General features: G+C 44.7%; 1 protein-coding gene across 13 annotated transcripts in view; it reads left to right on the plus strand.

Annotated features, from left to right (window-relative positions):
* The window catches only part of LOC147898793 (Pseudouridine synthase family protein), a 126400-nt gene that overhangs the window by 20398 nt on the left and 78225 nt on the right, over nt 1–27777 (plus strand). For all 13 annotated transcript variants that reach the window (XM_087379788.1, XM_087379786.1, XM_087379785.1 and 10 more), the window contains 3 exons: nt 6013–6123; nt 6364–6529; nt 12598–12697. In XM_087379788.1, coding sequence (XP_087235914.1) covers nt 6013–6123; nt 6364–6529; nt 12598–12697 — 377 coding nt within the window. The remainder of the gene's footprint in view (nt 1–6012; nt 6124–6363; nt 6530–12597; nt 12698–27777) is intronic.

The raw sequence follows: 27777 nt of genomic DNA on the forward strand, positions 1-27777 counted from the left end.
GACACAGAAGTCTTGGGATAGATGGTTTTGCCTGGCAGAATTTTGCTATAACTCCACAAAGCCAACCTCTATTGGCATCTCTCCATTCGAGGCTTTATATGGATGCCAACTCCAATTCCTTTCTACCATTAGAGATCAAATCCTTCTCAATCAGCATATGCAGGATGAAGTGGACAGAATGCAAGCAATCCCACAGCTGGCCAAGGATAATCTCCTCAGGGCACAATCTAGAAAGAAGGAGTATGCAGATCATAAAAGAAGACATTTGGAATTTAAGGAGGGAGAGTGGGTATATCTCAGACTGCACATACACACAGGTATGCCTCACTAAATGGGAACACCAACACCAAGTTGGCCCACAGGTTCTATGGTCCTTACAGAATCATCTGGAGGATTGGTGACCGAGCCTACAAATTGGAGCTGGCCCTTACCACCAATATTCATGATGTATTCCATGACATAAAATCCTGTTGCAACAGAGTTGCGTCCAACGGATGAATCTGGCCAAATAGAGTATATTCCAGAAAGGATATTGGATTATCGGGATAAAATCCTTAGGACCAAGGTCTTGCTGGAGTACTACATCAAGTGGAAGGGCTTACCAGAGGAGGATTCCACATGGCAGTCTGAGAGCATTTTGCAGCAGTTTCCAGATTTATTGAGCTGAGCTGAAGGGTTCCCTACTCATGGCAGGCCAGAGTACCTATGCTCTATTCTTTTCAGTCAGTTGTATCATTAGAATGCATTTTGAGGACAAAATTCTTGTAAGTAGGAGGGGATTGTAACAGCAGGAAACTCTAGGGTTAGCAGTCAGCCACTTAAATGGGCCCAGTTACCCTTAAAATGGGGTCCCATGCATTGTAAATACTCTAGTATTCTCTTGTACTTTTAATAGAGGTTCTAGGTTTAATTGTAGGCTTGCTTAAAAAAGGTCCCATTCATTGTAAATACTCTAGTATTCTCTTGTACTTTTAATAGAGGTTCTAGGTTTAATTGTAGGCTTGCCACGTGGCAGCCTGATGTACTAATCTCATAGCATATGTGTGCTGGCCCAATTTCCCAAAAATATATAAAGGGACTTAGCTGTACTCTTCACTCATTCTACACTAATGCAAAGTATACTCATTTCTTTCATTGTTCCTAAGCATTAGCCTACCAACTGCTAATGCCAAGGACACATTCAAGCTTTCAGCTTGCTAGCCACATGAGAGTTGTTGGATCTCATGTCCTCTTCCTGTAAGAGAGATCTAACCCTAACCTTTGCTACAATTTCTGATTTTACTGCTATTATTGCTAAAATGGACCCTAAAGTTAGGAGTTATAGTATAGCCTTGTTTAGGAAACCTTATAGTCTTCACAAGCAGTCGTATGCAAATGTGGACTACTTTTTGATTAGCCTTCTCCTTTAGTGCTAGACTTAGTCACGGCTGAGTTTGCTCTTCACCTGCAGAGTGCCGACCTAAATTCAATACGAAGACCTTTGTAGAAATGGATGCTTGAGTATGTGTGGATGTATTGGATTATATGTGTAAGAGCATAGGTTCATACTATGGTCTACACCAACCGTCTGGTGCTAATGATGTGGGTGGGGATGTCATAGTAGCTAGTCTCTGCTATGGCTAATGGAGTTTATGGTTTTCAACCTTATGAGTCACTATCTTGAGATAAACTGCACACTGTGTTGTATTTTTAGAGGATGAGTTTGAGCATATTGTTGGGTTCGTCTTGATATATGTTTTTGCCGTATTAGTAGACATGCAATTTTCACCTTGTGACGTTTTCGTCCATGTTGCAGCTTGCCGATATTGCAATAAATTCTTTCTATCTTAAGTGCTGCGTTGCCATATCAGCTAGATTGTCTAAGCAATTTTCGCTTAGATGCTCGTTTGGGAGAGACTGAAGTGAAATTGTACAGTCTTCACAAGTAGTTGCACCTTGAATGAGGAGAATGTGGACTACTTTTTGATTAGCCTTCTACTTTAGTGCTAGCCTTTGCCATGGCTGAGTTTGCCCTTCACACTTTGCATCCAAAGTGTGACAAAAGACTCAATACAAAGGCCTTCATATAAGTGGATGCTCAAGTATTGTTGGTGTGTGGATTTCTATGTGTAAGCATACGTTTACGCTCTAGTCTATGCCCACCGTTGCGCGTTGATGAAGTAGGTGGGGATGTCATAGTAGCTAGTGCCTACTATGTTGGATGGAGTTTATGGTTCTCAACCTTACGAATGACTATCATGAGATTGAAACTGCACTATGTGTTGTGTTTTTTAGAGGATCAATTTGGGCATGTTCTCGGATTTATCTAGATATGTTGTTTTTGTAATATTAGCAGACATGCAAATTTCACCCTTGTGCATTTTTCGTCCATTTTGCAGCTTGCTGATACTTCAATAAATTCTTTGTATCTTGAGTGGTGCAGTGCTCTATCAACTAGATTTTCTAAGCATTTTTTTTGCTTAGATGCTCATTAGGGAGAGACTAAAATGAAATCGTATAGTTTTCACAAATAGTTTTACCTTGAAAGAAGATAATATGGACTACTTTTTGATTAGCCGCCTGCTTTACTGCCTTTATCATGGCCGAGTTTGTTCTTCACCTCTTGAGTGTCGACAGAAACTCAATACAAAGACCTTTGTATAAATGGATGCTCAAGTATGTGTAGATGTGTGGATTTTTATGTGTAAGAGCATATGTTTATACTATGGTCTACACCCACCGTTGGGCGCTGATGACGTGTGTGGGGATGTCATAGTAGCTAGCCCCTACTATGCATGATGGAGTTTATGGTTTTCAATCTTATGAGTGACTATCAAGAGATTGAAACTGCACTGTGCGGTGTTTTTTTAGAGGATGAGTTTGGGCATGCCCTTTGATTCATTTAGATATATGTTTCCTCTGTATTAGCGGACATGCAAATTTCCACCATGTGAAGTCTTCATCCAAGTTGTGTCTTGTTGATATTGCGTTAATTTTTTCTATTTTAAGTGGTGCATTGCCCTATGAGCTCGATTGTCTCAGGTTTTTTTTGCTTAGATGCTTGTTTGGGAGAGACTAAAATAAATCGTATAGCCTTCAGAAGTAGCTGTCCCTTGAATGAAGAAAATGTGGACTACTTTTTTGATTAGCCTTCTCCTTGAGTGCTAGCCTTTGTCATGGTTGAGTTTGCCCTTCACCTCCGGAGTGCCGACAAAAACTAAGTACGAAGAACTTTGTATAAATGGATGCTCAAGTATTTGTGGGAGTGTATGTGTAAGAGCATATGTTCATACTACGTTCTACACCCAACGTTGGACCTTGATGACGTTGGTGGGCATCTCATAGTAGCTAGCCTCTGCTATTCGTGATGCAGCTTATGGTTTTCAATCTTATGAGTGACTATCATGAGTATGAAACTGTACTACGTGTTGTGTTTTTAAGGATGAGTTTGGGCATTCATCAGACATCTAGATATATATATCTACTCTGAGAAAGAGCAGTTTCGTCATCCTACCTTCTCCAAATGGCTGCCTAAGGTTGTTCTACTGAAAGACAACTAGTTCTACTAATTTGATATGAATTTTAACCTATTTTCTGCCCATTTTCCTGAGTTTTCTATCAATTTTGGTTCTTTTACAAATGGAGCTGCTACACTTGCCATGTCTAGCATTACATTGTGTCATTGAGATTTCTATGGGACAATGTAAAGAGTTTTCTTGAAAGCTTCTCTGCACTCAGTTTTTGGGTCGTCTTTCACCCTATCTAACGGAAAGAAGCTGGAGACCCTGTAGTATGTACTACTCTGGATTCTGCTGTCCTGAGTTCTCAGCCTCTACATGAAATTTCAAGGCAAGAATACTCTAGTTTGATTAAAGGAAGGACTTTTGGAGCTGCTGTCCTGGACCTTTACCTCTTTCCAAGTGCCTATCTTCTCTTTATTTGTGCTTAAGCCCCTACAAGCCTTATGGAGCTTTTGTTTAACTGAAGGAGAATTCATGACTGTCTTTTTTTGTATACATGGAGTGCTCCTATGGAAAACTCATCCTTTTTTGAATAAATAGCATGCTCACCTTTGTTGAGCCAGTGCCTATATTTTACTTTGCTCTGTTTGCTCGTACTCGAGTGTCGTACAAAAGCCTTTAGGCAGGGGCTCTCAATGTGAGTCATGTGATCAATTGCAATTTAATTAAAGTATCCTAAATCAATTAGAACTCTGTAAATGGTTGTTCTAAACTTCTTTGCACATAAGACCATAAGACCATTGACTTTCAATGACAAAAATTGCAAGGGGTGCTCATATGGAACATCATAGCATATCATTTGCAGATCTCAGGTTCCATTTGAACTATTAAAAATCTGCCTCGTAGGCACAATTGGCCAATACCTAGCTAAATAGCGCAACATACACCTCTCTCTCACACAGAAGTAGGAAAATTTTCCATACACATTAATAGGATGCCTTGAATGATGTTTTGAAATGGGGTATGACACTTTGTGGGGGAGCCTTTTCCATGCAACAAATGGTTTGATGAGGAGAGTACGGAAGCAACACTGAACGGGAACAATGCTGAAAGTATAGAAGACACAATAAGAATGGACAAGCAAAGCACGAAGATATGTATTCCACAATAAACCACCAACTATGGACAAAGTAAATGTATCCACTGTATTGTCATCAAATGGACAACAATGAAACCATCCTTCATATAAACTTGAATGTAGTGAGGATAATTTTTACTGCTTGTATGCAATATCCTTTACAGTTGAAGTCTAATGCAACTTTGACTGTCACAGTAATTAGGAGGGGGTGCATGATGAAGGTCAAGCATACAATATCCTTAGGAATGACTTTCTGAATTGTAATGCAAGCTTTTCTGTTATAGTAATCGGGAGGGGCCACACTTTCCTGTGAATGGGATATTCACTTTGAACATCATATCATATCATTTGCAGAGGCAAAGCGAATTTGAACTATTAAAAGGCTGCCTTGCAGGCACAACTGGTCGATGCCTACCGAAATAGTGCAGCGTACACCTCCCTCCCACTTGGATTTAGGAAATATTTCCATACATATTAATAGGTTGTCGGGCATGATGTATTGAAATTGGGGCATGAAACCTTATAGGGGAGCCTTTTCCATGCACCAAATGGTTTGATGAGGAGAACAAGGAAGCAACAGCAACAGGCTGAAAGTATGGAAGAGACAATGAGAATGGACAAGAGAGACATGAAGATATGTATTCCGCAATAATCCACCAATTATGGACAATGGTGAGGGTATCTGCAGTATTGTCATAAAAAAAACAATAGGTAAGCCTTGAGTTAAATGAAGCAGTCCTTCCTATAAACCTGAATATAACGATGATAGTTTTCGCTGTGTTACATGCAAGCATACAATATTCTTTAATTGTAATGCAACTTTGACTCTCATAGTAATTGGGAGGGGCTACTTTCCTGTAATTGGGAGGGACCACACTTTCTTGTGAATGATGATGATCATGAATCAATTTTCCTTAACTGCATGCATCCCATGTTGCCTTTATTTACTCAAGTGATCCATGAAATAACCCAGTGAGAAACTTGATCAAAAGTGGGCCAAATCTCATCAATCGCTCACCTGAGTCTGTGAACCCAGAAAGCCCTAAGTTTTTCTTATTGAGCCATGCCAACCCGATACCTACGAACATCCAGAGGTGGTCGTTGCTTAATGAGGTTCTATTTCTTGGTACAAGTGTACTGTTCAGCTTATTCTTAAAGTCAAAGAGCATGCAATAGAAGGGGCTCAAAGGAACAGTATCGCCGATTATTATTGCTGGTTGATAGGATCAAACACCATGAATGTTAATATCTATTTGCAGGTGTTTATCCACACATAATAAGGGAAATCGGAAGCTAGAAAGTGAGGTTGATCATTTGCACCATGAATTAGAATAATCCTTTCCTTGCCTTTGTACATTTGTTCTTTGCAGGTTTCCAATCATTTTATCATTTTTACTGTGCTGATTTATCGTTTTGTTTATGATAATTTTTCAGTCAGAACTGTTTGGTGCTCTAGAGAAGACAAAGCTTTTAATGAGGGGGAGAGTGGAAGAAAGGTATTCAAGGTGTGGTCGGACAGACAAAGGTGTGTCGGCTAATGGCCAGGTATGTCTCTGTTCTCGAGCAGGATATTGTTAGCAACTTTGATCAGATTTTTGCATGTAGAACTAATATTGGGAGACATGGGATCTCAGTCAACGTTACTACTAACTCTCTAACAATATCTCCTCTCAAGGCACAATCTTTGTAATGGAGAACCATTAAGAAAGTTGTCCTTGATTGACTATTCAATCACAGTTGAGTATTTTGTGGCTGACTTCTTAGCCATGATTATTTCACATGCAGGTGATTGCTCTCCTGCTGCGTTCTTGTCAGAAGGATCCAGATTCACTTGGCTGTCTTGTTCCCGGACAAAATGGTGATGGCTACACATCCAATACTGCTGGAGAGGATAGGGTTGCAGCCGCAAAAGCAAGCCGCTCTCAAGAGGCACACTTTGCAACAGCACAAGGTATTATTCCCAATAGTTATGTTAAATAAGCTTTGGCACACAGACATGGAATTTCTGATAATCATTGCAGATAGCTAGATTCTTCTTCTAAGTCACATGAGTTCTTTCTCTAGAAAAGCACAAGAATAAGTTTGCTAGATCCTGAGAAACCTATGCTCCTCACATACAGAGGCACTAGAGTTACCCTCACATCTAGCTCTTCTAATTCTCACTCCAGTGCCATACAGTATGGAAGGCTTTAGGATCTGGAAATTCGAGGTAGACAATCTTATTGGTGGGCTTGTGCAAGATTGGCCCATAACTCTCAAAAGGTTGTTTTGTACCCTTCGGTGGACACAACCTCAGTTATACGCAGAGGGCGTGTTGGAGACGATCCCCCACTACTTGTGGGGCTGTGCAGCAGTGCAGAGGATCTGGCTTGCGGCCTTTCGGATAGTTGCTAGTACTCAATAGATGCAGAGGGACTTCACTTGGGGGATGGTAGCATGCTCACAGCAGGAGGGCATGCTTTTTCCATCGACCTTGTATCGCCAGCTTATAGGATCCATGGCCAGCAGGTCTCCTGGATAGAGGACTATGATGCTGTACGACCTTCTCGCTCCCGCCCCTCTTCACGCTGCGTGCTACCTGGGTGAGCAGTACTCTAGGATCGAGAGGGACCGCCGAAAGGTGGGACCGTTTCTGCAAGGCTTGGCCTGCAGGGATTTTTTACACTTTCTCCGTGGGTGATATCCGTTGGATGTATAGACCACCTCCATGGCTGTTAGCCCCTGTTCTTGAGGCAACCTAGGAAGTGAGCCGGTGCCTTGGGAATAGGCTGTGTTTTTCTAACACCCTTCTCATTGTATTTACCGTCTTCAGCTCCTTTATGGAGGCTAGAAGTTTATTTTCACTGGAAAAAAAAAACCTCGTGATTGTGTTGGATGGAGTGGGAAAGATCAAGTGAGGAATGTATAGTGGGGCCAGGCAACAGAAACCTTATATAGCCCCCAAGTGGGCTGGAAATAGTTAACTTGGAAGAAGGGGCTGACTGCATGTCAGCTGACCTGCCTGCCACACGGCCCTGGTTGCAGGTCAGCCAACTGCCACATACCATTGTTACATTAAATCTTAGTTCATGCAAATTGGTGTTTTAGTGTGGGACGTTGTAACCCCTCTTTGCCATGGAGTCTAGAGGAACATGGAAGACCTCTTAAGCTTCAGGATACAGTTAAGATCTGGAAGATTGGAGGTTTTTGGGAGGAGTGATGTAATTAAAAGTGTGTTGGGGTGGTCATATTTTTGTCGGCGTGGAGTGGTTAGGAGATAAAAATAGATCTAATGTAAATAAGGGTGAAAAAAGGAAAGATCTAGCGGGATGAGGCATCGAGGAAAATTCTAGAGAGAGAGGCAACGAATGGGAGATGAGGGGGATGCTGAAGGAGTTGGCGAGGAGGAAAAAATTACAGGGAGGACAGGTTTCAATGAAAAGGGGTGTACAGTTTTGGACGGCACCCTTGCTTTCCATGGACAGTGAACATGTTTCTGCACTGAATTGAAAAGACCTTCCAATATCTGGTGCGGTGAGCGTGAAACATTTGAGTTCATGGAAGAAGGGGAATTTTTTTGGTTGTGTAGAGAATTGTGGGTAGTGGGCAGGGAAGATGATATGAAGAGTGTAGTTATGGCCATGTAGGGATAAAGGGAGTCATACGTGGGAGTAGGTACGCTGGAGTTGTGTGCACCAGATAGCTATTTTATTTGCTTGTGGGTTGGAGGAATCAAAGGGTTGAACAGACGATGGGTGATAGAGTTGATTAATTGCAGGCATCTACATTGACTCGGGGTGCTGTTGGTGCCGAGCACAGACCACCAAGAATGTCATTGAAGTGTGGGGTTTTGTGCTAAGTTGATTGCAGGTTATGTGTTGGCTTGGTATTCTGGCCACAAGGTCGGCGACGAAGGCATCGCATCAATGCAGGCTAGAAATGGGCGGGGTGTAAATGGAAGTGGTTATCCCCCACTCCCTTTTGGAGTATGCACGTCAATGCCCAATTGAATTTCATAGTGCAAGGACCGGCGACGATTGAAATGGGAAGGCTACTGTAAGTCTCCCCAAAAAAGGGTCAAGCGAAGTCAACACATTGAGCAGCTGGACATCGGGAAAGCATAGAAGGGGCTTTTGGCGCAGGTCTTTCCCTTGATTATGGGCAATTGTATGGGCAGTCTTCGCATGCAGTCAATTGAGCTAAATGGAGTTTTGTGTGTTTTGTTGAAGCATTACGGAGTTATTTGGTTGGGTTGTTTGCAAGGGTGTTTGAGACTTGAGGGTTCTTTTTTTGGTGAGGCAGCCTTGGTTGACGAGTCTTTGCTTACTTGGAGTTGAGACTGTAAAGATATTTGGTTGGTGTTTTTGAGGGGGCTTTCTTTCGGTTTGCAGGATTGCTATTGTAAAGAGTAAGATGTTGGAGGTGCCGATTCTTCGAGGACACGAGGGTGAGGATGTGGAAGCTTACTTGAGGTCGTTCATGTGTGCGAGCTACATGTTCAGGGGTCTGAGGCTTCCTGGGCATAGTTTCTTTCGGACTTTTTAGAGGGATGGAATTATTCTAGCACAAGACTTTGCCAGAGGTAGTGAAGAATGATAAGGGGGGCTATGAATGATAAGGAATCTTTGGGACAATAGAATCACCAAATGCAGTACTGGTGCAAGTGCTTAGTGGATTATCTAATTCAGTTTGAGGGGGAGTATATCAAAAGCTTTGAGGCTCTCTTTGAGTCTTGTGTGGGGGAGGTATGAAGCGCAATTGCACAGGTGGTGATTGTTGAGGGCCATCAAGGCCACCAGTGTTACCTCAAGATGAATCGTTTCCTTGCAAGTTTGGAGTCTTGTTTGAGGCAAAAGGTTGCAGGAAAAGATCCCCAGACTTATACATCGTCTTTGCAGGCACCACTTGGCCAAAGAGAGGAAGATATAATTGGAGGCAGAGCATGCGGTGCCCATGCCTATGACATTGGTTGTCGCAGGTGCTGCCTTGGCAATGGTTGATGCAGCCACCATGCCACCCCTGACTGGGAGCCAGATAGAAAAGAACCTAGAGAAAATGATGGCCTAAACTGCATTTGGTCAGTCAGGATGCCCAGGATGGAACCAATGGTTTCACAAGATCACACAATATAATGGAAGGGGGCATGTGAAGTATGATTGCCCATAGTTGACCGGCAAGAAAGAGGATGATGAGTTTGTATCTTCGGGGATGCTGAGCAAGAAGCCACTATGAAGAAGTCCAGGAATTGGAAGTATATGCTCAGAAGCATGGGCTGAGGATAGGATGAGCACTGGACCCGATGATGCTCATGGGGGGAAGGTCTATGAACAAAGAAAGAAGACGATGAAGCCATCTAGATGGAAGCTTGGTTTGGTAGACTTCATCTTGGGTCAGGGTGTGAGAGATCATGATCTTATAGCTGATCCGCATGATGTGAAGGAAAATATATCTATACCTTAGTAAATTATAGGCAGCTGCAATCAATGTCATTAGTGAGCAAACTATGCATGAAGTGGGTCTGAGAAGTGATGCTCCTTCTATGTGGAAGACAAAAATGGCAGAGTTGTCCATGGCTATTTATAATTCATGTAGACAACTCCATGGCTATTTTATGATTTACGCACAACTCAATGCCTATTATATAATTCATGGCAGACGACTTTGCACTTTGTTTGCAAGCAATCATAGAAAGATTGCTGCAGAGAGCGCCTAAAGAAAGTAAAAATTGAAAACATGGGATCACCAAAGACTCTATGATTTCTATCCTTCCACAGAGTCTAGAGCACCCAGTAATGAACCCAAACGAAAAAGAAATCAAACTCTTTTGTGGCTGGGTGTATCCCAAAGATTCAGAAAAACTTTCAAAGACAGCATTTGATAATTTGTTCATTTCTGCATATTAGGAACATTAGAGAGTGCTTATGAAAGCCTAAGCCTTATAGGTTGTTAGGTGATACGCTGTACAAAATGGGAAAAGACTTGGTGCTGCGGATAGTAATTGGGAAGGCAGAAGACAAAGGGTGATGGAAGCCTGTTGAAGATGAAATAGGATACTAAAGTTAGAGAGTGGCCACGTTTAAGGGCACATTTATGCCGTTGGGAATATGAAGGGTTGTGGACCTAATTGGAGTTTTCCACTCCCAAGACTAACGGTTGGTCTTCCATCTTGGAGTTTTATATTACATATATTTTGGGAGGAAAGAAACACAACACAAGCAAGAAATGATACTTGGCATTTTTTGATCTCTCAGACTTTCTCGTGTCTTCCTTTTGCTCAAGAAATGTCTCTTTATATCTCTTCATCTTAGAGGGTCTTCATTACGCTTTAACACTGGCGATCCTGCAGCAGTTCATACCTTCATATTTCTGATGTAGTTCTTAGTTTTGGATGAGATATGAGCAGCCAAACAATGCAGGGACTTCTATATCTCAACGAGGGGGTTTTCTCCAAGTTTGCCGCTCTCAAAAAATGGCTGCACTTTCTTCTCACAAAGCTTACCGCCTATTTTCACGGGCTGGAAATTGCTTGCAGTTGCTTCTCTCCTTGAATGAGTTGGTTTGGACAATAGGAATCTTCTTGATCTCTTACACTCACCAAAGGAGTCGCCTACCTCTAGGAATGCTCCTACACCGCCTCAACTCCCCTCACCATCACCTCTCCAAGTCACAAATTGGTGGAGCAACAGTTACTACAATACAGTTTGTGTTCCTGCTGGTGGAATTCTTTGCCTCTCTCCTTCCTTTCCTGTAATATACTACATCCCTGGCGTAGAAAACCTTTTGTGCTGTCGTCTGGTGGATTTCTGCTGCATGATGCTCCAGTGACAATTATCTCTGCTCTCCTGTGCGTGGATTGAGTTTCTTCCATTTCCAAGTAGTATACCTTCATAAGCCAGAGAAAAAAGAAGCTTCACTAAATTTCAAATGAGGTGAGAACAATGGCAGGGAATTGAGAACAGCTGTAATATCATTCCCTGTTATGATTTCATCTAGTGTTCTATTTTCAAATCTGGGATTCCTTTTAAGGATTTGTGCATTGGTTCAGGCAATTTTCACAAGTGCAGCTCATGATGCAGAGGAAGAGCTGAAGCATAAAGCTACAGCAGGGTAAAACCAGACTGTTGTATGGGTAGAAATAGAATGAGCTGCACTTGTAGATTGCTCAATTCCTCTGAAGAAAATGATTGCTCAATTGCCCAGAAGAAAATGATCGCCCACCTTCTGCCTGGCTGATCTCTCCCCCTCTTGCATTCCTATGACTGCTCTTTCCCCACACCGGATACGTTCTTCATCATGGCTGGCAAAAAGAGTTGCTCTCCAAGAGATGGCGTTTCACTCTCTGATTCATTGCTTTCAAAACAGCCCATTACGTTGACAATGTCCGTGTCTATGAGGCCACATTATCTAGCGTGGTTGTATTATATGATATCTGCAATAAGGTATCATGTGTAGAGGTCTTGCTGCAAACTCTGCAAGTATGATATCATGTGGAGTGAAAATAGATTATTGGATCCCCCTAAGCTTTCTCCGAGGGTCCACCCAGGTGGGGAAATTGGATAGCTCCAAACTCTGCCTCAACCAAGTGGATATGAGGATAGCCATTGGCTTGCTGAGGATTCGACTTGGACAAGTTTATGTTGTTGATCCATGTCACTTACAAGAGAGAACGAGAGTAATATCCCACATGATCTTGTGTGCCACCTGAGTTTACCTCAGCATTTGGGAAAGATTCAAAAGATGTAAAACAGTATGGATCATGTTACACCACCATGACTATGAAGCTAGCCCTTTTTTCACACTAATCGTGTTGATTTTATTTCTTTGTGAAATCTAAGATCTACTAATGAATTGTAGGCTTAACATTGAGATGAATGCATGTTCAACCTTGTAGAATTGTATTGAAGCAACAACAGGGTTCTTGAAAGATGTAGGATTTTGATGGATCTCAAATGTAGAGATTTGAGCAAGAGTTCAATTAGCGTCGTGATAACTGAAATTTTGCACTTGACTAACTATCCTTTTTAAACACTCCAATTGTAGATGGAAAAGAAATAGATTATGTTGGAGTATTGAATCGAGCTTTGCCTTTGGATATTCGCGTGCTTGGGTGGTGTAATGTTCCCTACAACTTTCATGCTAGGTAAACAATACATTTTTCTCAGTTTCTTGGTTTTTCCTAGTTTTATGTTGTGCCTAAATGATGATTTATTACTTTTCAAATTAGTAAAGATTAATGTGTTTTCTAGGAACACTTGAAATCTTAGAGCATTTGGAAAGCTACACCCATATGTATGAAAGACCCAAGGCTTTATAACATGGATTTACATAAATTTAATTTAAAAACATTAGAGTGCGTTTTTAACAATCAAGAAGTACTGCTAAAATATTGAAAAGCCGTATCAAAATTGCTAGGTATAAGAAAAAAATCACGGTGAATGAAACTTTCAAAAAAAAAAAAACACTTGTTGCTAGGAGATATTCCAAAACTGCACATGTACACAGTTGCATTAAAGAGTATGTCTCTATAGGAAGGGAAAAATCCGTATCAAAGTTACTAGATAACGGAAAAGTAGCAGGCGGAAGGAGAGTTTCTATAAAGGAAATACCATTCGATGCTAGAGAGAGATTCCGAAATGACACATGCACATAGTTGTGGTAAAAAGTTAAAAAGTATCTCTCGATAGGAACGACAATACAAACACTAAATTGCTAAGTATTGGCATCTATTAAAATCTGTGTGGATTCTCTGTTACATTTGCAGGTAGGTGTTCCCGCATAGAAAATGAAGGGGGAGGATAGGGGAGCTCCTTTGCCATTCAATCAACCACTGTGTTAGTCTAATGAAGGCCAGTAACATGTGAAGGATACAATTCATTTGATTCATTTTAGTCCGCCTACGGAATTGTACTTAAATCAATATTTGAGGCAATCCATCCTTTGTGAATTAGCTATATCATCATCCACATAAATCCAAGTTTTGGTCATAACAAGAGTGGTTTTGGTCATAACAAGGAGGGGTATTTTCATTTCTTTCCTTTGCTCACATTGTATGTACCTTAGAGATTCACAGTATGGGTTAAATACATTGAGAATGTTGTGTCATTATTGAGCCCATCTCTAAGGACAAAGCAACACATTTGGATTAGCCGATGGGAATTGTGGAAAAGGTAAGCCAATGCTCGAAACTTGAAACTATAGGGGGCTTTGAGACAACTCAAGAACACATGCGGTGGCAGTTTGTTGAAGGAAATGATTTAGTATTCTAGACTGTTATAACCATGCTTAGATTTTCTTTCATGTATGGATTGGGACTAAGGAGTCATTTTCTTAGCGGTGGAGCATTCTTTGGGGTATCATTAGGATGAATGGTGGCTTGAAGTCTAGGAGTAGCCCTTGGGGATGGTCCCATCTAATGTGGGGTCTCATGCATAGCTACCAGGGAACGCCGTTCCCTCACCCGGAACGCGGGGAACCCCGTTCTAGCAAAGAGGGAACCTTGGAAGCCCCCGGAACTTGTCTAGAACGTTCCATCCGGGGTGTTGTTGGGGAACCCCATTCCGGGGTACTCGGAACCCGTTCTGGACCTAAACCCGACATTCCGATGATAAGGAAAAAAAAAGGAAAAACAACCAGGAATTATGTACTTCACAACGTCAGATAGTTGAGACTTCATAGGGATCAGCTGCAATGTGGGCTCGTAGATGATGAGCTTATGAACCAGGTTCCAGAGCAGATACCCAGAGCACACAAATAACAAGTCAATCTCCCACACAATCTGACTAGAATACACAGACTCTTTGAAAGAGGGGAAAGAAGGCTTTGACTTCTTGTAGCTCTGTGTCAACCAAGAGTTGTTCATACACACAGTCGTTCTTTGTACGACAGATCAACCACACATGATGTATCTACAACACCTCCTTTCAGCAGTTTGTATATGATAAACAGCTCATACTTATGCTCCTCGTACAGAATCCTCATGCACAAAGGACCCCCAAGAATGCTTATCCATTGAGTCATCCCCTCCACCTATAGATTCATGGAACCTCAACGATCAAAGTCCCTATCATGACTTCCGTTCAGTCACTATTGCATCTGCACACAAGCTGGACGTCATACTCAGAATTGTAAGCAGCCATATCACGAGTGCTTCCAGCAGCGACAACTCCCAACCTGCCCACGCAGCCTGCACACTTGTGCATGATTAAAGGTAACAAACCCACAGCCCAAAAAAAATAAGTGACTCGCACTTCATATCAATCAGCCCATTAGCTCTCCGCTCAGCTAATCGTCCATCAGCCCTGTGCTTTTTTTCAGATCATCACACCCCGTTCATCGTCACCTTCACGTGTTCAAACACTGCAGCTACATTCTGTGCTAATATATGCTCCTGCACTACACAAAATTATCTACTCTCGCAGAGAATCTAGAGCCCATCTACTCCAAGATTCTGCAATCATGATCCCACCACCCAAGACCAGGAAGTCCTCCACATCGGCCACTTCATAGCTTCACCTCGTCGTGAATCCTTCACACCATCAGCAGTACCTCTGACCAGCAGCCTCCTCCACGACTCTCCAGCTTCCTTGTAGAGATCCCCCAACCAGGTCCTGAAGCTCCCAGTCCGTGAGCTTCATGCCATCTCTCTCCACGCAGCCGCCCCCACCATCCCGAGCTCACGTCTTCCCTGCGAGCTCAGTGTTGCGGCCCCCTTCACCAAGCTCCTTTGAGAATTACCACACTGTCGCGTACCCCCAGCCAAAGGCCTCTCCTTCTCTTTCATATGCCACGTTACCTTTCTCCCATTAAAAAAATGCAAATATCCCCCCAAGGCACATTAAATGCACATTTTGGACCTTTAGTCACACAATTCCCACACACATTAGCATGCACATTAAAGCTTGCATGCACCCCCGTACACACACATGAAAAGCCCCTTGACGTGGGCACCAAAACATATCAAATTCCCATAGCATGCAAGACCACATTGACTCAGGAAAATTAAAAAAAAAACCCTTCATGACTTGATTTTACATGACCCCAAAAACATTTTCACTTGACCAGACACTGGATTTAGAGCGTGAGAGCTGACAGAGAAGTCGAAATCAACAAAATCACGTAAAAGCTCATTCTCCTTTCTCACACTAACTCCAACAAGCCCCATCTCCCTAGATGGATCTAGATGCGACATGTCATCATCATAGGGCCTTTCCTAATGCATCTTTTCACCCCTCTCTTGGGATACTTTAATTCCAATTTCCCCTAGGCACATTTCTTGCATTAGGCCCTTAGCCTTAGATCCACCTAGTCTGGTGCTATCAACCCTCACCTAGGACCTTGACATTAATTCCCTCTCGATCATTTACATGAAGCGCAAACAAATATATTACAAACATAGATCCTTTAAGGGAAATGTCGACTGATTCTTCCGAGGTCATGCTACCTCGGCTAGAGTGTAACATTCCTTCCCTCTTCAGACATCAGCGTCCTCGATGATAAAGTCTGGGAACACTCTCCGCAACTGGTATATGGATTCCCAGGTAGCTTCTGATAGAGGCAGACCATGCCATGCAACCAACACCGTGGGTATCTTCCGATTTCGTATTTGCATTGTTCCTCGGTCCAGGATTCTTGTTGGTTTGCGCCTTGCATTATCCTCTATCTCCTAAAACAAAACCACACCTTCGATTAGTGAGTCACGTGTATGCAAAAATTTCTTTAAACGAGAAACATGAAAAACTGGGTGTACCTTGCAACCCTGTGGCAATTCTAATTTATAGGCTACCTTGGGTATTCTCTTTAGAATTAACCACGGCCCACAGTATCGAGGTGATAACTTAGCACACTCTCCTGAAGTTAACGACTTCGAGTGCGAAGGAACTCTGAGAAAAACTTTTTCTCCTTCCTTAAATTCTCTTATAGACCGGTTTTCATCCGCATACGCCTTGGCTCTATCCATAGCCTGGCGGATATTAGCTCTCGCAAGTGCTAGCATCTCCCACATCTGAACCACAAAGTTCGCGGCACTAGGCACTCTCTGAGGTATTCCTACTGTAGTTGGATTTGTTGGTCTATAACCATAATTCAATTCAAACAGACTAAACTCCGTAGAAGAATGTTTTCTATCATTGTAGGCAAACTCTAACAATGGCAACCACTTGTCCCACGTATGTTGCCTCAATGATACATATGTCCTCAGCATATTCTCTAAAGTCTGGTTGACTCTCTCTGTCTGACCATCCGTTTCAGGATGATCCCCACTACTCATTCCCAACTCAGTCCTTAGTGTCTCAAATACCGCTGTCCAAAAATGACCGGTAAATCTGACATCTCTGTTTGACACTATGGATCTAGGCAATCCATGCAGACGAAATATATGTCTAATGAACAAATCCGCCACTTGCGAGGCACTAACAGACTCTCTAGTTGGAATGAAGTGAGCCATCTTGGTTAGACGATCAACCACCACAAGGATAGAATCATACCCTCCTTGTGTCGTAGGCAGCCCTACAATAAACAGTGGTATCGGCCTCGAATGGCATAATAGATAGGACATCTGAAAGCAAAGTGCTCCTCCGACTCGATCTCCTGCAAGTCGCAAAGTGGGCAAAGGCGGTCCTCTCTTGGGATACCCTCTGTGCGTCCGCTCTCGATCCGTAATCGGTGTGACGAGACCCTAAACTGACCGAGGGAGATCCGGAGCGCATGTGGTAGATGAAGCTGTGTGTAACCCGGAGGTGTGATGAAGCCCTCCTGTGAGATCTGGAGGCAGTGTCGGCGGTAGAAGTCGAGCTTTACAGGAGCTCGGAGTGAAGAAACCATGTCCGCCAGGTGTGGAGCTGGAGCAGATCCGCTCGAATGAGCCAGTTGACCTCCTGATCAGTGGGGGAGAGGGGAGATGGTGGAGCGTCGAGGTTGTACTGAAAAGGAGGCAACCGGTCTAAGTCGAGGCCCAGTCGGGTGAACCAACTGGAAAGACGACTATACCAGCATCGCTGGTCCCCATCAGCGGATAAGGCCATAGAGGAGGATAGGGCTAACCAAGATAGGCGGAGGCGACCGTCAGTGGAGGAGCTGAAATCCCTGACTCTGTGGAGATAGGTGATAGTCTGAAAAGCCGCATCAAGCTGTAGGGGTGAGGCGCCGAACTCTGCTAGAATAATCTGGTGTGGTACCGATGGTTTGCTACGGATCATCCGAGCAAACATCAGTATCTGTAGGCACTCAACTCGAGCCCACTCTGTGTCTGAAAGGTCGACTCCCCACCAAGGGCTACCGTACATGCCTGCTAGGCGGACCAAAGAATAAAAAAAGGAGAGACTTGGTCCGCGGGTCCTGGAAGTGGGAGTGGTAGCACTGTCACTCCAGCCTGGCAAGAGCGGCGTATCCCCGGCTGATCCTGGCCTGCATGGCCGGGCGCATCGTGAAGATCGGGCCTGAGAAGACAACGCCCAAGTATGTGTAAGAGTCAATTATCTCAACAAGGTCGCCAGCGAAGAGGAACTGCTCTCGGTGCATAGCGGGTCTGGAAGTGTTGAAGATCATCACCTTGGTTTTCCCAAGGTTGACCTTCAAGTCATGTGTATCACAGAAGACCTGAAGTCCATCCAGGTGTCACTGAAGACCAGTAGTAGAAGAGGATAGTAGTACTACATCGTCTGCGTATAGGAGAATCTGGATGACAGCCTCCGCAAGAGAGCAGCCTGCACCTCCGAGTGTCCTGATGGTGGTCTTGAGCTCGTCGATGTAGAGGCCAAATAGAGTCGGTGACAAGGGACATCCTTGTTTGACTCCGATAGTGCTCGTGATCTCTGGGGTCCAGCCGGTGCCAATCCTGACCTGCCCCGTCACCCGCTCATAGATCTACTACTGCCCAGATAATCACCGAGTCGTAGCCTAACTCCTGCAGACGTCTGATGAGTCGGGCGTGGGAAACGGTGTCGAATGCCTTGCGAAAATCCACAAAGCAACAATATACTCTCTGTCTCCTGTGTCTGGCCTCCTCAATGATCCCTCTAAGTGTAAAAATGTGATCGTAAGTCGAGTGATCCGCCCTGAAGCCGGCCTGTCCGGATGCCTTGAGCCCCTGTACCTCTACGCGAGCACTGACCTTGCCATCTAACACTGATGCATAGATCTTGGACATAACATGTCCAACCATGATGGTCCTGTAATTCCCTGGATCCATGGGATCTCTTGCTTTGTGGATGGGTGTGATAGTGTTCAGGGTCCAGGCTCTGGGGAACCCGTGGCAGACAGCTTCATTGAACAGTGTTGCCAGGATGGGGGCTAGAGTTTTGATGCCATAGGCAACAAACTCTGTGCATAGGCCCTCATGATCCTTAGCTCGACCGTTATGAAGCTTATGCGCTGCGTGGGTGACTCCCTGGGTTGTGAAGAGGAAACAAGAATTGGGGCGGGGGGTGGCTGAGAGGTCGGGAGGAGGTTGATCAGGGATATCATATAGTGTGTGTGCGTAGGTGTGCCAGAGGGAAGTGTCCGTGAGGGGGGAGGGGGATCGGCGTTCTAGGAATTTCCTCCAGAAATCCTTGGAGTTGCTACTAAACAGAATGTTCAGTAGCGTATCCTCATTCTGGCGCAGGAAGGCTAGCTTCTTGCGACGGACTAGTCGACGATAATCCCTGGTGAGACGTGGGTTGGCCCTAGCGTTTCGCTGGGTCGTGAGTGTGAGTGTGCGGCATAATGCTTTGCACTCGTCATCATACCAGCTGTTGCAAGGGGTGGAGCCAGGGGGTGGAGGGCGGGTGGACCGAGTAGTGGAAGGAAAGATGTGGCGGGCTGCATTGTGAAGGGAGTGGGTGATAAGGGTGGCTCGGTGATCTAGAGAGAGTATGGTATCTATGTGTCTGAGGAGGGAGGCTAGGTGGGCTGAGTAATCAGGTGAGAGGTTATGATCGAAGTGTATATCATGATAGGTAGTGTAGTGCGGGGTATGGCTGGGAGGGGCTCGGGACGCAAGTATATGAAAGAACAGGTAAGTGTGATCGGCTCCTGGAGGTAAGGGTGCAGTGCGGAAGTCAGTGATCTGTGGGGCTAAAGCAGGAGATCCCAGAATGTAGTCGACGACACTCGCTCCTCCGCCATGTGGGAAACATGTGAAACCAGAGGAGGCAGGCCACCGGTCTAGTCCATTGTAGATGACCAGATCATGTATACGTCCAAGGTCCAAAAGAGCCTGCCCATACCCAGTAACGGGAGTGCGACTGTCAGCCGAGGAGCGGGGGAAGCCCGAGTCCTCTGTGTCCATCTCAGGTAATAGGACCGGATCTGAGTGGAAGTCCAGGAGTGATGTCTGACGTGCACCTGTCCTTGCGTTGAAATCCCCAACTAGGAGGACCTCTCCGCGTCTGGAGAACTCCACAATGTCTGAGTAGAGATCTAGATAGGGGGATACCCTCGTATCCTCACGAAGCGTGCGAAATGTGACGTCTCAGAAGGAAAGTAGCAGACTGCAATAAAGAGGTCGCGTGTGGAGGGGCGTCGGAATCGGAGCCATAGGTAACGGGCATGGACATCCCGTCTAACCACGGATGTCAAGCTCGTGAGCGCTGAACGAAGGAGTACTGCAACTCCGCTTGACCCTCGGACCCCCCCAGTATATCTGGTCTCCTCACGGAATACTGACTCCCAGGTATAGCCACTGACCGAGGGGAGAGGGCGCTCGGGGCTCTCATGTGTCTTTGTATAGAAAACGATGTCGCGTCCAGTGTATGACTCTGAGAAGTTCCCAGGGTCAGACCATAGGGTACCATTACAGTTCCATATGGTGCATGCCAAGGGTACTGTGTGCTGAGTTTGAATCTCATAGACCATGTCTCCCTATTTGGGGGGGGAGTCTGCTACCGTGTCTGGAGTACCTGGTGGGGCTCGGCGGCGGGGGCCAACTAATAGGCGGCCATCTCGGACGACAGCCCACTTCCCCTCCTGACGGGCTACATCTCGCTGCTGAAGCAGGGTGCGTCGCTCTTCCACCTACATAGGTGTGAGATCCTCATCCATGAAGATAGTAGGGTGGTCTCGTAGTGTAGCACGCTGCCTGAGTGCTGCAAGTCAAGCCTGAACATCCCTGAATCGGATGATGAGTGGCTGTGGGCGCGTGGGGTCCCGTCCTGTGCGCCATGCATGCTCGATCCCATGCTCGACGAGGCCGAGGGTAGAGGTCACAAAAGCAGTCGCGTCCGCTAAGGGGGTGAGTTAATCTGCGCGGGGGATACCTCGTACTCGGATGTTGAGAGCCTTACTGGCCCTCTGTTCCTGCTCGGCGATGGTGGCTGAGACTGCTGCTTTGGGTGCCCGTCTCGCAACGTCCACCCATCTGGTAGTCTCTGCAATAGTAGTCTGGATGGTAGCGATCCGCTCCTCCACACCTCTGGTGTAGTGCGCGAGGCCGCTGTGACTGTAGCAGTGAGAGAGACAACCTCCTGACGGAGGTGAGTGATCTCCTGGCGCATGCTCTAAATAAGCTGATCTTGTGCTACGGTATGATCCCATAGTCGATGTAGCTCCGTAAAGATGTAATCTATCGTCTCAGGTGGGATCGGGGAGGGTGCGAACTGGGACATGGCGTATGGCTGTGGGGGCGTGGGCGATAGGCTGGCTGTATATGGCAGAGGAGTGGAGAAAGGCTGCTGGGTGAGGGGAAGGGGGGACATAAGAGTGGTGGAGACAGAAGGGAGCTGTGTGGGGGGTGAGGGACTGTGACCCTCTCCTGTGGGGGGCAGGCTGAGTGGTACAGTGGTGGGGGAGGCAGTGGTTGGAGTAGAAATGATGGCTGCGGGAGAAAGAACTGCATTGGTGTCCATTGCACCCGATGTTTTCAGGGCTGGTTGGCTGTCAATTGCTAATCCACTCCTGGAGATACGCATTGTGATCTCTCCCACAATTGGCTTCGGAGACTGTTTGGGTTTGTGGGCCATTGTAGGACTTGTTCAAGTGCACGATTTCCAGGGGAGGCAGATCTTGTTCAACATTGCTGTAGGGGTGCGCAGGCCTGCGCAAGGCCAGTGGCAAGCCAAGGCTTGCAGCAGACAAGGGCCCTCAGACCACGGGGCAGCAGGCCCAGAGGTTACCGGAGGGGGTGGGGCTGTGCTACGGGAGGGAGAAGTGGCTACGGGAGGGAGAGGTGGCGCAGAGGCTACGGGAGGGGGAGAGAGAGTGCAGGTACAAGACGAGCGGATTGTTGAGTAGTCACGTCAAAACTTAGATAAAATGAAAATACACAAGTACAAAGTACTTGTACCTAGACCTAGGACTAAGTGTCCTAGGTGTCACATAGGACTAAGTGTCCTATGTGGCCTAAAAGGCACTAACACTATAAGTGCCTACACTTATGCCTACAAGGCACATACCATGGCCTATAGGGCATCACTAGAACCACCAGCCTACAAGTGAGGCAAGAGAAATCAACAACATGAGAAATAAGATGATTCCGGGCTGGGTGGATAGTTTGCCATGAAATCATACTTCTCTAAAGAAAGAAAGAGAAATATTTTTATCATTGATTCCAGTCAAAGAAAGTTGACTAGAACAAGTTTACTTTTCTTTTTTTTACATTGGTTAGTAAGCACTGTGGGATGACCACAAGGAACTAGAATTAGTCCAAACATTAGAATGCATGCATTAGCTAGACTTTAATGGGCTAACGTGCGTTGGATATTGTGGCAGGACCTTGGAGAGTGCAAAAAGACCCTTGTTTTAAGGTAAAAGCACAAAAAGTAGGTCCCACAAGAGAAGCGAGTGCCCAATTTTGGGGAGAAACCACACGGCAAATGGGCGAGCAGCCTAAAAGACAGCCCACAAGGGTAAAAGCAAGGAAATCACCAATTTGTATGAGTAAGCTATTGCTTTCTAGGAAAAAATGGCCTATTTTGGCTAAAAGCAAGCCCCAGCTTCTTTGGGGAAACCCAAGCTTTTTGACTGCGTGCCAAGTTTATGAATTAGAGAGCAATCTTGATGAGAATCCAAGTTGTATTAGAATCAAGCTCCCTTGTGAGCAAGCTTTGTAAACCTTTATTGTGATTCAAGTTCCAGCTTCATCTTTAAGTTTTCCTTGTTGAACAAAGTTTCCTACTAGTATTCAAAATGGTTTTTGCAAACTGAATATTGAAGTTGTGTTTCCGCTTGAGAAAGGTTTCAGTGGTATCAGAGCATGGCTTCATCATCTTCTATCTTGGTGGTGATCCGAGCTTGATGGGTTGATTCCAAGTGCATATCAAACAACTGAGATCAGTGAAAGAATTGGCGATCAATTGGGAGTATCTTTCTTGATTTTGAAGCAACAACCAGCCTGTGTTTGTCAGTGAAACAATCCAGTTGAGGACTTGCTAACAGAATGAGAGCCTTGACTCTTTCCCAGCCCAAATAGTCCGATCAGATCTCGAAAGCAATTTAGAGAAAAGGCACCCTTGATGAACAAGCAAGGAAGCAACAAATTCAGTTCCAAACTCTTGGCAGATTCCGTGCCCCAAGAAGCATTCAGTCCAAATTCCCTATCGAATTTCTAGAGATATCATCGATTTGAGGGCAAGATTTTTCTTTCATCTTGCCCGAATTCTGATTATTTCCTGTTCAGCTTGATAGATCCACCATCTATAGTTAACGATTAATGTTTTTTGGCTCTTCAACTTGGAGCTTACAGTTCTTTTGGGATGTGTTGTCTCTGTGCCAACATGGACTTAGGTAGAACAGAATGTGTGTGTAGAGTAGCGGCAAAGCTCCGCTTGTACTTGCATAAGGCTAGAAATAATCCCTCTTAGAAATCCAACTTGCATGTTCTACATGCAAGTTCTACATACGAGTTCTACATGCTAGAACATGCAAGTTCTACATTCGAGTTCTACATGCAACTCCTAAATGGTGTGTTGCCCTATCAGCTAGATTTAGATTTAGATGCTCGTTGGGAAGAGACTAAAATGAAAATGTTTAGACTTTACAAGCAGTTGTAGCTTGAATGAAGAGATTTTGGACTACCTTTTGATTAGCCTTCTCCTTTAGTGCTAGCCTTCATCATGGCTGAGTCTGCCTTCACCTCCGGAGTGCCGACAGAAACTCAGTACGAAGACTTTGTATAAATGGATGCTCAAGTATGTGTGGGTGTGTGGATTTGTATGTGTGAGAGCATATTTTTATACTATGGTCTACACCCACTGTTGGGCGCTGATGACGTCAGTGGGGATGTCATAGTAGCTAGTCCCTGCTATGCATGATGGAGTTTATGGTCTTCAACCTTGTGAGTGACTATCATGAGATTGAAACTGCACTATGTTGTGTTTTTAGAGGATGAGTTTGGGAATGTTCCTGGATTCATCTAGGTATATGCAACTCCTACATGCGAGTTCTACGTGCAACTCCTACATGCAAGTTCTACATACGACTCCTACATGCGAGTTTTACATGTAGGTACATGCGAGTTCTACGTGCAACTCCTACATGCAACTCCCACATGTAAGTTCTACATACGACTCCTACATGCGAGTTCTACATGCGAGTTCTATATAGTCCTACATGCGAGTTCTATAAGCGAGTCCTACATGCGAGTTCTACATGCAAGTTCTACATGCAACTCCTACATGCGAGTTCTACATGTAGAGAGAGAATGTCTTACAATTCCTACATGCAGAGAGAGAAGCTCTCCAACTTGTATAAATACCCCATAATGGAATGAAGCCCACACTCTTTGGGGCATTGTGTTGAGTTTCACTTTGGTATTCCAAGCAATTGTCTTAAGTGTCCATACTTCCTTCACTCCACGTCCCAAAAGCATGTCCTAACCTTGCAACTCCTCCTCCCCTCTCCTCCAACCTTGCAACCCATCCTCTCCCTCTCCTCCTCCCTCCTCCTCCTCCCTTCTCCTCCCTCCTCCTCCTCCTCTCTCCTCCTCCCTCCTCCTCCTCCTTCTCCTCCTCCTCCTCCCTCCTCTCTCTTCTTTCCCCCATGCTCTTACACCTTCTTTCTCTCCCACTCCTATGCTCCCCCTAAACCCTTAGTTCCTCAATCCTTAATCTCCATGATCTACAAGGGAGACGAGTTCTCCACCATGTACTCTACTCTAAACCTTGGAACCTCTTCTAAACTCTGGAACCTCCTTCTAAACCTTGGAACTCCTTTTAACCCTGGAACCTCTTCTAAACCTTGGAACCTCCTTCTAACCCTTAAACTCCTTTTAAACCCTGCAACCCCCAATGAAGACAAAAGCCTTCATTACCTCAACCATGATGATACACGTTCCTTTTACACATGCATACACTATGTTTGCTTACCACACTTAAGCCTACGTCTCTCACCGGAACACGACTCGAGGTCCTAAGCTACACGTATACTACAAATGACAACCCCAATATATTTATAAGTGACAAAAAGCCTCTGAACCCTGCAATGAAGACGAAAGTCTTCATTACCTCAACCATGATGATACACGTTTCTTTTACACATGCATACACTATGTTTGCTTACCATACTTAAGCCTATGTCTCTCACCGAAACATGACTCAAGGTCCTAAGCTACACGTATACTACAAATGACAACCCCAATATATCTGTAGGTGACAAAAAGCCTCGGAACCCTGCATTCTGAGAACTTTGCTTTTCCTACGAAAGCGATAGGAAAGAGCCAACAGGATGACTAAACAACAGCTTACAATTTTCTCCGTGCCAAGTAGAGATTCGTGTGCAAAATCGGCTCAATCTTTTGAGAGTTGTACGCAAGCAGCAAACATCGATTAGGGACAAGCTCATCCAGCAATCCTTTCCAAGAATATCTTTGTTAGAACTACTCTTGGACCAGCAACTAGACCGAGATTCTTCGGCCCAAATATGGTTGATTCTATAGATCTTGAAAGCTCAACCAATAGAAGACTCGCCAAGAAGTGAACTGAAATCCTAGATGATGATCTCAATGACAAGTCACCGAGTACGTGATGATCTAGATGAAGACACGGTTTGTAATGATTGAGTTTGGCACACGAGGTATCCCATGAAGTTCATAGCTCTTAGAATGCTTTGGGGATGTGTTATTTTTCAAGAACCAGTTACTCAATAGAAAGACAAGCACATAAAAAACTAGGGCATCCTCATGTACATCTTGAACTGCAATAACCTGAAGTGGATTGCCCGTGCTAGAGAATGCGGCTATCCAAATGGAGCAAGTGATAGGCATGCCATCTATCTCCATCCAATCCATTGGCAAGGCTGCATTGATCTGCTGAATTCTGCTTCCACCCCCTCTAAGATGACTAATCATCTGAGCTTTCCTATCCTCTGGAAGCTTTTTGAAAGATTTCCAAGCACCCACAGTGGAGGCAGGTCCCCTCTCCCAACTAGACCAATACATGTAATGAGAGGCACCCAATGGTCTACCATACTTATCCAAAATGCTATCGTTTCACATGAGTGGTTGCCTATTAATCTCTTCATGAGAGGAAGAGGGGATTTGAAGAGTACTCGTGAAGCTGGCCCCTTTCAGGATAGCTGCCATGAGAGGAGAGGAAGGAGATCTAAGACGGGTTGGAGTGAAGATCCATCTAGTCTCCTTCCGAAGTCGGTGTGCATGACTGCATGCTGCGAATAAAAATGTCCTTCCACGGCTCCTATCCAGGCATAAGTCCCCTCACAATCATCTTGCAGAGCAAGGCACCTACACTGTAAATCTGGATCAATTATATTGAGACCCCTTCCGAAGTGGGGAGAATGAGAGTCTCCCAAGCAACTCTGGCTGTAACATCCTCTGTGCCATCAAGTCCACTCCATATAAAATGTCTTATTGGTCTCTTAAGATAAGTGATGTAATTCCTTGAAGGACACCAGCAAGAAAACACTAACCATGCCGTGGCCAAAAGGACCTGGTTTGACCATGACATTGCTGGAGGCAAGGTCAAGCTTTGCAGAGCCCTAAAAAAGGAGCTTTCTCCTTATACTCTCCAACACCGGAGCAAACTGTTATGTCGGAGAGATGCCCAAGCCAACCTGGCATCCCAAGTATCTGACAGAGACACCCCTCTCAATCCAAGTGAATCCTATAATCCTATATCACTTTCCCAAACCGGAGTGTCCTCTGACTGATTCAAAAGCCATTGGATTATGGCAATTAATATGCGCCCCCACAGTATTGCATAATAAATTCAATACTATCCTGAATAAGTGAGCGTGGGATTCAAAAAAACAGCAATGTCATCTGCCAGCTCACTATCCAGAAGCTCAACTTCCTGTCTCAAAGGAAGTCTTAGTCCAAAAATATCAGCTCGAGATCTAATATAGATACAGCTCTAGCAAGAGAAAGGAAGCAAGATGACATCCCTGGTGGACTGATCTGGAGATCTCAAAACTCTGTCCCCTTATACCACCAATAAGCATCTGGCTGTGGGCTGATCTGTATAAAGAGGAAAGCCCTATGATCCATGCATTTGTAAAGCCAAGAAGAAGGTTTCCCTCCAGAAATCCCCAATCTGGTCATAAGCTTTCTCAAAGTCTAGGAGTAGAATGGCAAGCCTTTGGCCACTGTGCATGGCTACACTATGAAGCCTCCCACAATGAGAAAATATTATCAAAGATGCTTTTGCCATACACAAAACCAGTTTGTGTGTCATGAATAAGGTTGGGAAGCAAGGGCTGCAATCGCAGGCTTATTGCTTTGACCAAAATCTTGTAACACGTGTCCAAGAGTGTGATAGGCCTCCATTGGGACACTAAATTTATGCAACCTCCCTTTGGGATAAGATGAATGAGACCCTCCGTAAGTGAGCCAGGCATCTCAAATGCCCTACAAGGATGAGGTAATGTGATCCCCAATCATATCCCAAAAAGCAATAAAGAACGAGGGAGATAGTCCATCTGAACCTAGGTTATTGCCCTTGTGAAGGGCCAAGAGGACCGTCCTGAACTCTATGTTGGTGAAGGTTGCATCTAGCGAGACTCGCATATTCGGTGTCACCAAGACGGGAATAGTTTGCAATAACATGTCTAGTATCATTTGCAGTCTGAGTATTAGGATTTGCTGTGACAAGGGAGGCATAATAATCTGAAGCTATGTGTAATATGACATCTAGATCTATCTGCAAAATCCCGTCTAAGTCAATAAGCTACGAAACACGGGAATAGTCTACCAAATAATGTCTAGCATCATTTGTAGTATGAGTATCAAGATCTCCTATGAGAAGGGAGGCATAATAATATGAAGCTATGCACAATATCCCGTCTGAGTTAATAAGC

The sequence above is a fragment of the Dipteris shenzhenensis genome, chromosome 9 (assembly GCF_047967505.1).
Source record: "Dipteris shenzhenensis isolate YYH24624 ecotype China chromosome 9, Dip_SZ_1.0, whole genome shotgun sequence".
NCBI lineage: Eukaryota > Viridiplantae > Streptophyta > Polypodiopsida > Gleicheniales > Dipteridaceae > Dipteris > Dipteris shenzhenensis.